Source organism: Pezoporus wallicus, unplaced genomic scaffold (assembly GCF_028554395.1).
Source record: "Pezoporus wallicus isolate ANWC-B61680 ecotype Strahan unplaced genomic scaffold, APGP_CSIRO_Pwel_v1 contig_5261, whole genome shotgun sequence".
Taxonomy (NCBI): Eukaryota; Metazoa; Chordata; class Aves; order Psittaciformes; family Psittacidae; genus Pezoporus; species Pezoporus wallicus.
Window position 1 is genome coordinate 6,196,800 of NW_026642423.1, and position 14,062 is coordinate 6,210,861.

General features: G+C 39.3%; 1 protein-coding gene across 4 annotated transcripts in view; it reads right to left on the reverse strand.

The window, feature by feature from the left end:
* HSPBAP1 (HSPB1 associated protein 1) overlaps positions 1–14,062 on the reverse strand; it is a 38,702-nt gene that overhangs the window by 12,017 nt on the left and 12,623 nt on the right. For all 4 annotated transcript variants that reach the window (XM_057430121.1, XM_057430122.1, XM_057430119.1 and 1 more), the window contains exons 2-4: positions 13,381–13,566; positions 7,061–7,245; positions 2,801–2,937 (exon numbers count right to left, since the gene is read on the reverse strand). In XM_057430121.1, coding sequence (XP_057286104.1) covers positions 2,801–2,937; positions 7,061–7,245; positions 13,381–13,566 — 508 coding nt within the window. The remainder of the gene's footprint in view (positions 1–2,800; positions 2,938–7,060; positions 7,246–13,380; positions 13,567–14,062) is intronic.

Below are 14,062 nucleotides of genomic sequence, written 5' to 3' on the forward strand. Positions count from 1 at the left end.
TCTATAAACCAGAGGAAGTGGTTTTGTTAGAGACAACATACTTTCTCTCACTGAATTAATAGCTGGTGTACCCATGAGGGTGGCAACTGTAAAGGGATATCAACATGATCTTCTGTCTCCTATTCATCACCTGCAGTACTTACTTGGCTGTCAGTCACAAAACCTTCATTCTTAGTAAAACTCACCCTGATGTCCCTGTGCCAAAGATGGCATAAATAAAAAAGACATCCATACACATAAGCATCCTGAAACACCTGTGGTTTTTTGTGTTATCAGTAACACAAGATGAAAACGTGGCTTGTGTGGGCCACTGGGTGTTAGAACTTACTAGCATGACTAAATCCTCAGATGGAGCAGGACACAGCCATTCTGCTCCTGAGAACACTTGTGTTCCAGGTTGCTCTCTGTATACCCAAAGAAATGGGTCAACACGCTGCAGTGCAAGATCAAGCAGACCTGAGACATTGACCTTGTTCTCAGGAGCTCATGTCTCTAATTCATGTACATGGACCAGATCAAAGACAGAAAAAAGAATATATGCCAGAACTGGTGGTGCTAGTTTTATGGGTACTATAAATGAAATATCTTAGCAGGTACATATGTTATTTAGAAATAGAAGTTTTATATGGCAGTACATTAGGTGATGGAAATAACCAGAAAAGAATACACAAAGAGAATTTATTACATTTAAGAGGTGCCAGACAATCAGTACAACAGTGACCCATGCACTAAGCAATGGAAAAGGCAGCACTTTACAGCACAGTTGGAAAATTTGTCAGCATTCCTATTTGTTTTAGACTCTAGCAATATCATTTCTTTTTGTCCCCTTCCTTGGTACTCACTTTGTGCTTTTTGCCTACTGCTTCTGGTTATCAGCTGTAAGTCATAGATCTGAAAATGGGAGAAAAGCAACCAAATGGCACAAAACCAGAAGAGATAAAGAAGAGCAGGAGAGGCAGAACTGCAGAGACTGCCAAAGATGGAAGTGGCATAGGACACTGTGTAATTACCAAAGCTACTGCTGGGTGCAAGCACAAAAAAACAGTTCTCCTGAAACTCAAGCCCTACTGCAACTTTTTTTTTTGCCATCCAGGCTAGACCCTCTGAAATGGCAGAGAGTAACTAGGTTAGGAGGCTCATGGGTTAATCCTGCAGGCTCATGACAAAAAAGTATCATGAAGCAAAAAATTAAGAAGCCCGAGGGATGCAAGGAGGAAATTTAAGATAGGAACAAAGGGCTAAGGAGTCATCCCTGGCTTTCCTGAAAAGGCAAATCTATTTAAGTTTAGCATAAACTTATATTCTGTTACAGAGCCTGTCTTGTTTGTGAGTCTCAAAAGGGAATCTTTCTTCTCTGAAGAAGCACAGGATTTGCAAGCTTGTGGAAGTTTGCAATCTATTTATAGGCTTTGCTGTGAAGAGAAAAACAACTTTGTCTTTTCAGGCCATGCAAAGGCTTTAGGCTGCTTCTTTCCCTGAGAGGAACAAGAATTTTGCTCTACCAGAGGGGGAGGAAATGTCTGGAGAAGGCAGGCAAAACTGCTATGTGATGCTGGAACTCTGGCTTGAGTTCAACACCTGAAGGCAGAGATCAAAGTGTCAGGGCAGGTATCAAGTCTGCTAAATTACTGTACTTAGTACACCCAATATTTAGGTGGATCCTTAGACGATATTTAGCCATGTAAGTCTCATGGTTTTCAATGAGATTTCTGGCTCATAAATACACTTCAGTGTCTGGACTTTAGTGCATAATGCTTACTGATGTGATCTGAAGCCTACAGACTGGCTGCAGCAAAACACAGTGCTGAGTGTGGCTTCCAGAGTGTCTCTGCTGCATTTTCACCCAGGGATGTCAAGGCTGTTTATAAGCAAGAATGAAAATCTGCCTAAAAGAGAGGAACTAAAGAGTTCAGAGCTAAATGGAGTTACCCTTCTTACAGATAAGAATAAAATTCACTTGCCTCAGGCCTTAAAGCCTGTCAACCAGCAGTGCTGCCCAGCATAGAACCCAGCATCTGTGACTTCCAATCCTGCACCATAATCACAAGACCACCATGATTTTACTGTTCTATAAAATGTCTGAGTACCTAATTACATTAAAATCCCACTTGCTCCAGTGTATACTATCAAACCTAAAAAACGCATGCAAATTGTTTTGTAACTCTAGCAATAATAGATTAAAAAACAAACAACCAACCAACCCTGAGGCCAATATACAGGAAAAGGAGGAAAAAAAAAAAGAATGGGAGAGGGGGGAAGTCAGAATAGAAACAGGGAGAAGATATAGCAACAAAGCCACAAAGCTCCAAAATCAGCTTGGAGCCTCAAATGTCCCTTTTAACTTTGCTCACAGCTGGCTGCTCCCATCCTGATATTCCCCTTTTAAATTAATTCTAGCAGGCTATTAGAGGCTCTTACCGAGATAATATCGTAAAAGTCTCAAGTAGTTTATTTCCATTTTGCTTCTGGGCTTTTTATATTTAACTCTTTATCTCCTAATTCCATAATTCATTCCTAATTCATAACTACTAGGAAGCTTAAAATGTTTACTATTGGACCACACAGCACACATATAGGAAAAGGTCTTCCTCAAACAAAAGAAAATATTACCTCTGCAACCCAAACTCCAATCTCCTGAAGTTTTTCCATTTTCTATAAAACAGTTCTGATGCTCTTCAACCATTGAGAGCTCAGAAAACTAAAATAATCAGGACCTAGAATTAATACTTGAGTCCAAAACTAACTTCAAAGAACCGTACAACTCTCTCCTGTATTTGTTGTGGGCATACGGACTTGTTACCTTCCTTGTACTTGCAACACTAAGTTGCAGCCGTAGGAGTCCAAATGGCAAGGGGTGTTTGCTCCTTCAGAACCAATCCACAGTGTGCTCTCCTTCCCATTTCTTCCAGGAAAACCAAAGTCAGACCACCTTATATCCTACAGCAATGAGAAGATTATTTATGTAAGCTGTTGAACCAATTTGTATCTTACCTTCAGTTCTCCAAGTCTTGTTTTCTCTCTCCACTGCTTAGTTGCTCTTTATCCACAGCAGCTTTTGGTCCTTGGTGGAGTTCCTGCATGTATGGCCTGTACCCCTTCCTCCAAAATTCTCATCTCTAGTAGCATTTTTTCTGCAGACATCCTTCTTTTTCTATGCGACTACATAGCCTCCTAGATCTTCAGTTCTCATCCCAGTCTTTCATATCACTCAAGTTAACCCATTTGCTCTTCAGAAGGACTGACCAATTGCTTTTGGTATCTGTGGCTTCTTTTCAAACTCTTTTATTTCCTTTTTCCACTCTTAACCATCCACCCAAGCTGAGGACTGCTTTCAGAAAAATTCTCATATATGGCATTTAAAAAATTAATGAAAGGAAGGAAGGAAAGAACCCCTATTCCCTTTTCAAACCAATTTCATAACCCGTATGGCATATTTGCTCTATCTTTCCACCTGTCTCAGCTTTCTTCATGTATTCTGGAAATGCAAGACTCTACCCCATCTCTGACCCAGTGATATGTTCCTTTTTAGAAGTTTCTTATTATTTAATGGACAAATTCTCCTCCTGCCTCCACAGTTGCAAAGGCAGTGCACTTAACTTGATTACATGGTAAGAAAGGGCAAAAGAGGTATGCATGCGTATAAACATGATCCTGGAGCTTTCCAGTCCATTGATCCTCCCATAAGCAATCCCTTGGGGTTGGCAGCTGGAACAAGGCAGGAAGAGGTGTTTTTCAGATAGCTCAAGGGGGTTGCAGCATGGCTCTATATAGCTTAGATAGAGCCTTCCCATGTTTCTATAGCTCACCCTGCCACCTGCAGAGCCTGATCATTTGTTTATTGGAAAGCACTTGAAGTATAGTGGTGTCTTTTGGCTGGAGCTGCAGAATGAACCTTAGGAAACAGAGATTCACTTCCTGGCTTCCTGACGGCCTCAGGCAAATCACTTTATCTCTCAGGTTTATTTTTCCCATCTTGAAAAAGAAAGTAACAGTATTTGTTCCATTTCAATAAAGCACATTGGGGTCGTTCACATCACCTAACTTCAGGAACTTAATTTAAGCTTGGCTCTCACTCTTGTCAAAGCACTCTCATTCATGCCTTGGAAAAGCCTACCTCTCTCTGCTATCTATAAAGAGAAAATAGGAATCCAGCCTCCTAATTTAAGTATGTAAGCTAACTGCTTCCAGACAGGTGGATGGCTATTATTTGATAAGATTTATGGATGAGGAAAACTACAGCTAGACAGTATTATAAGGATGACTTCACCATGACTCTGCATCAGGAAACCCTCAAAATGAGCAACAGCCTTCCCAAAAATGAGGTATTGCTGGAGATTTTGGATTTCAAAGTTATTGATTTTTAAGGCATAATTTGAAGAAAAAATCAGAAGCATAATACAAGCATTTGTCAAAGGCAGCAAAAAATCAAAAAGTTGCTCCTATAGATTTCAGCAGCCATAAAATTTAAAATCCAATACAACTATTTCAATGATAAAGTTAAGCATAACACTGTCTCTGCCCTTGAAACTCACACCTAAATAGGTTTGTGTTTTGTTACAGTTTAAGTGGAAAGAAAGCACACATAATCAATATTAGATTTGGAAGAACTTTTTGGAAATGCTGCAGCTGCAGTAAATAGTTGAAGTGATTATGGGTAAAATAGTTTTTAACCAATGAACTGAAAAGGAACTGGTAGAATTACTGAAATCTTGTCACAGTGCACTCCCTTCTTACAATAAAAAGCCACAGTAAGAAGAAATGCACTAAAAGGTGTTCCAACCATAACAGATGGCACATTACTTGTGAATTATATTTATTTCATTTGCTGCTTATAATGAAGTTAATCTGTACCCGTATGTCACTTTAAAAGGTCTCATTTCTATTTAAACTTCACACATGTATCTTGCTTCTGATTTATATCTCGAATTCTGTAATGAAATATCAACTGAACAAAAAATGTAAGATGCTAGATACTGCTCACAGATTAGAATAATGGAATCATTACCTTAGCCCACACAACTGTAAATGATAAACAGTGCAATCTAAATTTCAAACAACTTCTAAATGGCCCTATTAATCACTATAAATAACAGCGCAGTTGGCCTTCTTTTCCCCTTCAAATCCCCTTACGTAAATCTAAATAAAATATAAAAAGAAAACAGTTGTTATCATCAAAATCAAACAAGAATGGAAGAGAATTTCTACCAATAATTCTTTTGGCTGATACAAATTGTGTAGCAGTGTTTCAAAAGCTGTATCAGTCAGGAACTGATGGGCGCATTTCACTCCCATGCCTGTGAAACTGGCAGATGACATACACCATATTTGCTTGCATTAACACCATTGATTTTTCCTTCCCTGATTCTGCTTAAAAAAAAAAAATAATCCATGGCATAACCATTACATGTGTCTATTCCAAAATTGGAATACAATCTGTTGCTTGTTATAGGTCAGGCGATGAGGCTATGGTGTGACACCTTAATTTTGTTCTTGAATGGGGCAAAGGGAAGAAGAAGGTAAGAAAATGATTGTTTCCTTCAACTGTGTTTTTATTGACCAAATGAAGCTATTCAGGTCTTCTGAGCTTGCTATTATCTCATTCCATAAAACACAGAAAATGCTGTCTGTTGAGGCAGAGGGAAAACCACGGCAGGACCACAGCTAGAGGAAGTTACACAAAGATCCGGGGAAGCCTGAAACATCCCTGAAGCTCCCAACTTAGTTCAAACAACACAGCCCAGTATCAGTTGTGCAGCCCAAGTTTACTTCATCCTAGTTGTGTTTCAGTGTGCTTGGGAAGGGAGGGGAGAAAGAAAGGTAAGATGGTCTCTGTGCCCAAATCTTACAGTCCAACCTACAGAACAAGGGAAAAGGAGACAGTCTGAAAAAAGATGAAGCACTTAAAAATACTAATTTTCCTGGTATAAGAGAATAAAATACATACAAAGAGCACGGGAAATGCTTTCTAAGGAAGTAATTAATTTGAGGGGGTTTATCAGTTCATACAGTCATCCCAGTGATAGTGTTTGCATGGAATTATGACTTGAAAGTATAAAAATGAATAGTTGAAAGTACAGAAATGAATAGTACGCATAGAAAAATTTGAACGTATAGAAATGAATAACGCTTCATTTACTATTCTTTCTTTGTATCTTTGGAACGACTACACCTTTTGTATTGTAATCCTTAATTCTGTCATTTTATAATTTGCAAGGAGAAGTAGCAGGAATGTAGATGAATCAATACATTGAAATAGCAGACAGGCATGGAGAAAGTAAAAGGAAATACCCCAGGTTTCCTAATTTCCTAATACTTACAATTGGAAATTACCATATATTATGTACTTCTGTGGACAGGTTACTTCATGTATTTTATTGCCTCCACAGGCAATCAAGACATAGTAATCCCACAGATGCAGAATCAATCCTCCTTGCAAACAGTTAATCTAACTATATTAAGGGAAGAAACTGAGCTACTTGAGAAAATGAGCCACAAGGCAAAATATAGAGCAAACTCATGTTACAGCCTTGCTGCTACAAGTGAATCCATGCCACTAAATCCCCTGTCCTAAGCAGAGCTGTTAATTCAGGTACCTTTTCAGGTACAAGGTGGATGTGGGGCAGCTATCAGGGTGTCAAGTTTCCAACATGCCAGGCCTGTCGGCTACCAGTCATCTTCACACCCTATTCCCATCTCACTCCTGCCTTCAGCAGAGGTGAAGGTAAGGTGTTCAGCTGCAGAGGTCACACACATGACTGTGCTTCCAGTGTCTGTCCAATGACAAAATGATGCTGAGCTAAATGGGAAGGCAACACTGCCAATCTGGTAGTTGTTTTTGTCACTTGTGGTGGGTTTTTTAAGCATACAAGGGAGACCCAGATTCTTAGATGGCTGCCACTTGCTACCAGTTCTCCATTAGCCTGAGAGCCAATGGTTTTTATTTCAGATTTTTAAAATAAACTGCCAAAGGAGCAGAGAGGAGGTAGCAGTAGAGGTTTCGGAAACTACACTAGAGAACTTGCAATTATTAAATTAGGAAGAAATAATATTAATGTTTTACCTGGAAAAATTCTGGCTTGTCTTCAAATATCCTGGCAATGTATTTGTAGTCAGCATAAGCCCAGTATTTAGAGAATTCGTAACAACTGAATGGTCCAGAGAGACAAGAAGGCTGCCCGCAACTCCAAGCCAAAAACTCTTCAAGTGTAGCCTTCACATAACTACACCTGGTTTCAAACTGGGGAACTAGAGCAACAAATGAAAAGCCAAATATTACACAAGCATGCCCAGAATCAGTAAAAATAATATGTAGTTTCTCTCTCAGCTCTGGATAATGCAACATGAGATACTGAGTGGGAGTAGGTGACTTGACTCTGGTCAGTAACATGGTTCTCATCACCTAACTCATAATTATAAGTCTGAGACTATTGTTTTTTTCATTAAGGCTTAAGTGAACGGCTGTTACCTTGAACTTGCTGTAAGGTAAAGGCACACCAATAGTTACTGTTGTTCATGTGCAAGGCACCCTTCAGCACAGTAACTCAATAATATGCCCGAGTTCCCTAAACAACTGAGAACCTGTCCTTTTCTTCATCTCCCTTCTTAAGTGTGAGCTGCAAATGTGCACACAAGTATTTGTGTACCCTTTACTCTGTCTCCATGAATTTATGTAGACGGGCATGTTCATTTTCCCCTTTCCCTAAAGCAATAACAAAATCAGCACAGTAATGCGGAGGAAGCAAATTATGGAGCCACACATGTGCCAATCACAGTATCACAGTATCACAGTATGTTAGAGATTGGAAGGGACCTCGAAAGATCATCTAGTCCAATCCCCCTGCCGGAGCAGGAACACCTAGATAATGTTACACAGGAATGCGTCCAGGCGGGTTTTGAATGTCTCCAGGGAAGGAGACTCCACAACCTCCCTGGGCAGCCTGTTCCAGTGTTCCGTCACCCTCACTGAGAAGAAGTTTCTTCTCAAGTTTAAGTGGAACCTCTTGTGTTCCAGTTTGTACCCATTACCCCTTGTCCTATCATTGTTTGCCACTGAGTAGAGCCTGGCTCCGTCCTCGTGACACTCCCCCTTTATATATTTATAGACACTGATAAGGTCACCCCTCAGTCTCCTCTTCTCCAAACTATAGAGACCCAGCTCCCTCAGTCTTTTCCTCATAAGGGAGATGTTCCACTCCCTTAATCATCTTTGTTGCCCTGCGCTGGACTCTCTCCAGCAGCTCCCTGTCCTTCTTGAACTGAGGGGCCCAGAACTGGACACAATACTCCAGATGGGGTCTCACCAGGGCAGAGTAGAGGGGAAGGAGGACCTCTCTCGACCTACTAACCACCGCCCTTCTAATACACCCCAGGATGCCATTGGCCTTCTTAGCCACAAGGGCACAGTGTTGGCTCATGGTCATCCTGTTGTCCACTAGTACCCCCAGGTCCCTCTCTCCTACAATGATCTATCTAAAATGCTGTGAGTCCTTACTTTTCACTTGACACTAACAAAAGCATATTGTGGTGTCCCTTGGCAGACATAAAAGTATCAATCAGCAGTGTTTTGTTCCCAGCATGCTTTCGTCAGGCTTACTGATAGAGCTTTCAGCTCATGGTCAGGTCACTTGGAAGGTCTGCAAGATAACCCATGTCACCCACATCACAGCATACTTTAATTGTGGATTATCAGAGATCTTCATTTCCCACAGCTGCTAATTGTGTCAGCTTCAAAGAGACTTACCCAGTGTTAAAAAATACTACTTTACTGTAGTACTGTAACCACTACTGGGGAAAAATTACTGCAGCCTCCATGACTTGACAATGACTGCAATTTAACCTTGTGCACCTTGCATAGAGCTGCTCAGAAATGGAATCCTTTCACTGTTGTGCAGCAGCAGCTCTTCATTCTTCATTTCTCTTTTTGTTATTGCAGCAATTCCCATAGTCATGCATTTGTTCTTATTCTCTCTGGTTGGAAAAACAGCTTTTACAGACCTCTGTCACTATCATTTTGCCCTTTTCCATTGTAGTAGCCTAGGCGGTAGTTTCCTTGACCTCATTATCAAATTCATTAACTAAAAATGTAAGATAAACTGCACTATTCAGCAACCTGTATCCTGGGTCTGTGTGTGGAAAGGGCTCCCTGAGAACTGAATACAAGACATATAAATCACCTGCCATAACCAAACCCCCCTATACCTGGTTCCCTGTCTGTATTGCAGTCCAATGCCCTCTCCTGATAGCCAGTCATTAATGCAATGCACATCATTTTTCTAAAAGCTGGTCTGATGGAAAAATTAGGTAGAAGATACAATCACTATCTGTATTATTTTGATGAGAACAAAGAGTGCTTAGAACACTACGTTTTATCCAAGATAACTCAGGAGCAACTGTTTTAAAGGCAAGAAATATGCTCTTTCTACCTCACAGGGTGTTTCACTCTGAGCTTTAAAAAAATAAATCCAACTATGAAAAGCAAAAGTATCTTCTAGGATGCAATCTTCTCAGGACAGAATTCTTGGTTTAATTTATAACTTGTTCCGTTCCAAGGTGTGGGTGCTTATAGAAAAAGAAATATAAAACATATTTGGGCAATCTAGACAGATTGCTTAAATGGATTTGTAGACTGTAACTAGGGTGAAAATGTTAGCAATGGGCAGCTGAAAGCAAGAACATTATTAACCAGTTTGCTAACACTTAATGACTGAAAGATTAAGGTGTTTCATAAATGATAAATTGTAGATTAATCTCTGTATGTAAGTCTAAAGTTACCACTGATGTCTGATGACATGGTATATGAAGAAATGACAGTCCTCCTCTCTCCCACTTAATACCACAGATTCAAACCGAAGAGAAGAAGGGAGAGAGGGAAGAAGTGCTCTTCCGAGGAAGCAGCTCCCCTCCTTAGTTAAGGTCTGGTCCTGAGAGATGCCAAATTCTGTTCCACTCAGAATGACTGTTTGCAATGTATATACATTGCAATGCAATGTACTGAAGAAAGGATAACAGCCTTAGGAAATACTCTAAAGCTCCAGTAAGAATGCAAGTGAAATGTCTCCTCCATTTCTTTAAGCTTGAAAGAAAACCAAATGTCTATTCACAGCTGCTGGAGAATTAAAAATATTTAAATGAATAATCCAAGAAAGAAATAGCCATTTAATACTATAACAAAGCACAGACACATTAACAAACCAGAAAACTGGCCATCCACGTCCAAGTCCAATAAACACCTCAAATCTCAGCTTTATGCAACTGTCAGTGTATGATATTTGTACTGTATTTTCAGCCTCCTATTCAGCTACTGAGTCTACAGCCTCTACTGTGAGAGTGGTGAGACACTGGAACAGGTTGCCCAAAGAAGTTGTGAAAGCTTCATACCCGGTGATGTTCAAGGCCAGGTGGGAAAGGGCTTGGAGCAATCTGGTCTAGTGGGAGGTGTCCCTGCCCATGGCAGAGGATTAGAACTAAATGATCTAAATTCTAAATCATTGTTTACAACAATTCATAAAGAATTGTTTAGGTTGGAAAAGAAATTTAAGATGGGCTATAATGCCACCAGAAACTCTACTTCTGTAGCTTTATTTCTGTACCTTTATTTCTTTTGTACCTTTATTTCACTTCAGAAAAAGAAATCTTTTAGCATGGTTGGAACTAGATGGGTAGGGATTTCCTGATTAATAGCACCTTCATTGTTTGTGTAATGAACACTGGTACTCTTCTCTGGAGGTATCTTATCTCTGTCAACACTTAATCCTCTGTATTTTTTCCCCTCTTATGAACACATGTTGTTTAACTTGTGTATCAGACAGAACACTACCAAACACACAAACTTAGGTAGGTACATATAATTCACACAGATAATACTCCTGGGTCCCACATTTTCCATGTTTCAAATGTGCCTTCCGTGTGCCTCCAGAGCTTCTAAACTATCAAGAAAAGCAAATATAAAATCCAAGCAACTCCAACCAAGTTGCCCCATTTGCAACTTTTTTTACATTAAAGAATATTTGGGAATGCCCACCCATGCTGCAGATATGGCACTAAAGAAAGATAAGAAGTTGTCATAGTAAGAGGTCACAAATAATTTTGGAGCTTCCATATGAACCCTGTGGCTTAAATAACCTCAGAAACTCTCAAGCCAAAATACACCTACAAGCACAACAGTTTATTTCTTGTAGCTGTTTCCAACTCAGTGGCAGGACTGGTCCTGTCTAGTCTTAGGGCAATTAATCTACTATAAACATGGGATAAATATTCCTATAAATAATAAAATACAATTTTAATTGTATTCTCCTGTTGCTTTCTCTAACCACATCACTGCCTCTGTTTCATCTGGGAAAGTTAGCAACAACGTTAAGAAAGGGAGGCCCTCGTTAAAAAACAATGTTAAGCATGCAAGAGTGAGATCAGCCATCTTCCAAATGACAGTGGCACATAAAATTTATTACATTATTTCATACTCTGAGATGGCTTGGCTAATGGCTTGACTAATATATCCTTACAATGCAAATTTTTTATAACATCACTGGTTTCATTCAGTTACAAAATAAACCCTGAAGGCTCTACCCATCTTCTTGAAGACATTTCTAGCTCACATTAGCATATAATGGAGTTCCTGGAGAAAAACTGATTATTGCCTATGGATTGATGTCTTTAGAAAAAAAAGCAAAAATACAGATAGATGCAACTTCCAGATACAAGTTCCAATTTAAATCCACTTTATATCCCTAGTGACTGCAAGTTATTGTTATGTGATGACTCTTATCTACTTGGTAACATCAATCCATCGCTTAGCTACGTAACACTCCAACAATCCCATCAGAAGCTTTCCCAGTTGACATTAGCATTTGACTCTCAAAAAGTGCCTACTAATGGAGAGTAGGACCAAAACTACCCTTTTACCTGGTAAGCTTTGTGTATTACAACCGAGATAACAGGTATCAAGAAAAATGTCACATATATGCAATGTCTTCCCTATTGGCAATGGGATGCCTTTTACATGTAGTACAAGAACTGGCCGATACCTTGTTAAACTATAGAGATGTTGGTGTTAAGATGTGTATCAACATTAATTCTACACCTCAGTTATCCCATCTGTAGAAAATGAATAAACAACATCTGTTTTCCCAGGAATGGCATAGGAATCATTAAACTATGATGGTAAAATGCTTTGAAATCCTAAACACCACACATTTTCCCTCCAATACTTCTTTGTGTTTCATCACTTCTCTTGCAAAAATTGAACATGAAATAATATGGTCATGATGCTGTAAAGAAAGCAAATTTCACACAGTATTGTTAAGTAATACAATGTGATGAAATTCTACCACTTCCATATGAACTGGTAGAGTCTCTTCTGCAGGCCCTGCATTCCAAGAAAGAGGTAGTCCAACTAAATAAGATTAGAAGAGTACAGAACAAATAGCTAGGTAGGGGTCTAAAAACATGACTTATATTGAACATTTCTGAAGACTAGGGAAAGAAAAAAAAAAAAAAGACTGAAGGGAGACAAGATACTTTAGGGAAAAGGGAGAAAGTGCACAGCAAAATGTATTTTGGTATGTGGTTGGGAGGGCAAAGGATGTACAGGGCACAAAAATAAAGCAATGCATAACCTCTAAAGCGGCTAGCAGACTGCCACCTTGGAGCATGTTCCCTGTACCTCCCCTTACTGTTATGAAACTCTGTCCATGGATAGACTATGACTAACGTTGTGTGGCTGCAGGCAGACATCGGTTGCAGTATTTAAAATCAAGTGCAAAAATTGTTTTTCTCTCATGGCATGTTCCTAGATACCTGAGTGAATCTGCAGGGTTAGAGGTGAAATTATTGTACTGGTGTCAAGTGATTTTCTTAATGCTTTATACTTCTATAGCATCTTTCATCACAGTACCTTAAAGTATTGAAAACCATCACAGCCTTACAAAATCTCTGGAGAAAGGTGAGAATTATCAGCATTTGACAGATAAAAACCCCCAAGATAGACTGGTTAATTGGCTAATTCTTTAATGTACTCAGGATGTACTTTGCAGATATGGAAACTTAGGTCACATGAACAACTGAATCATGTTTAAGACCAGAACCAAATACACACAGTACAAAACAAGGAAAGAACACTGAGATCACAGAATCATAGAATGGTTAGGATTGGAAATGCTTGATTCTTGTATGTTAGTGTTACCCACCACATATCTTCCTAAAAATAAATACACAAGAAAGAGAAAAGAGTGTTCTACTGTTGGTCAAATCCCATGTCCTAAAATCAAAGCCTGCAGTTGAAAAGCAATACATAAGAGAGTGAATAATGATAACAGAGAGTCAGAGACTTGCAGAAAGTGAGAAAGAGTTGTAATGTGTAATGACTATTCACTTCAGTCTCACCTAAACCCATGGTCTTCAGGCCTAGCCTAAACTGGATTGTCTTTCCATCCAACACAGCAGAAAGATATTTTGCATTCCAGTGCAGGGCTGGCCAGTCACCAACCATGTTACAGAAGACTGCAGGTTGCTGTAGAGACATCACAATTTCCTTGGTTTTCTCAGGAGTAAATGGCTTGACATCTTCACCTATGTAAAGAAAAAACAGCTTTAGAGAGATGATTTATGATACATGAAGTGCTGCCTACCATCAGCCTACCACAGCCTACCACCACCCTACCATAGCACATGAAACATTAAGAACGTGTTGTTCATGTTAATTGTTTTCTTACACTTGTAGATATTTTTAAATTTCTACTGCAAACACTGAAAGAACATTCTTACACTAAATTAAAGCGGTGTATTAGCACATAAAATGTAATAAAAAAATAAAAATAGGCATGTGTTTAGAATTTTCACTTGCAGCTTAGGCAATAAAGCACTGCAGCCAAACTGCTTAGGATTAGCCTAGCAATAAAAAATCCTTACAAATAATGTCCAAGAGTTTAGAGAACATAAATTTAATGAGTAACAGTCTTTCTGCATGGGATTCTTTCCAAAAAGTGTAACTCAGTGTCAGAGACAGAAAACCAGGTGCCTATGCATTCAATTTAAACCAAGGAACAGCAGCATAACCTAGAGAGCA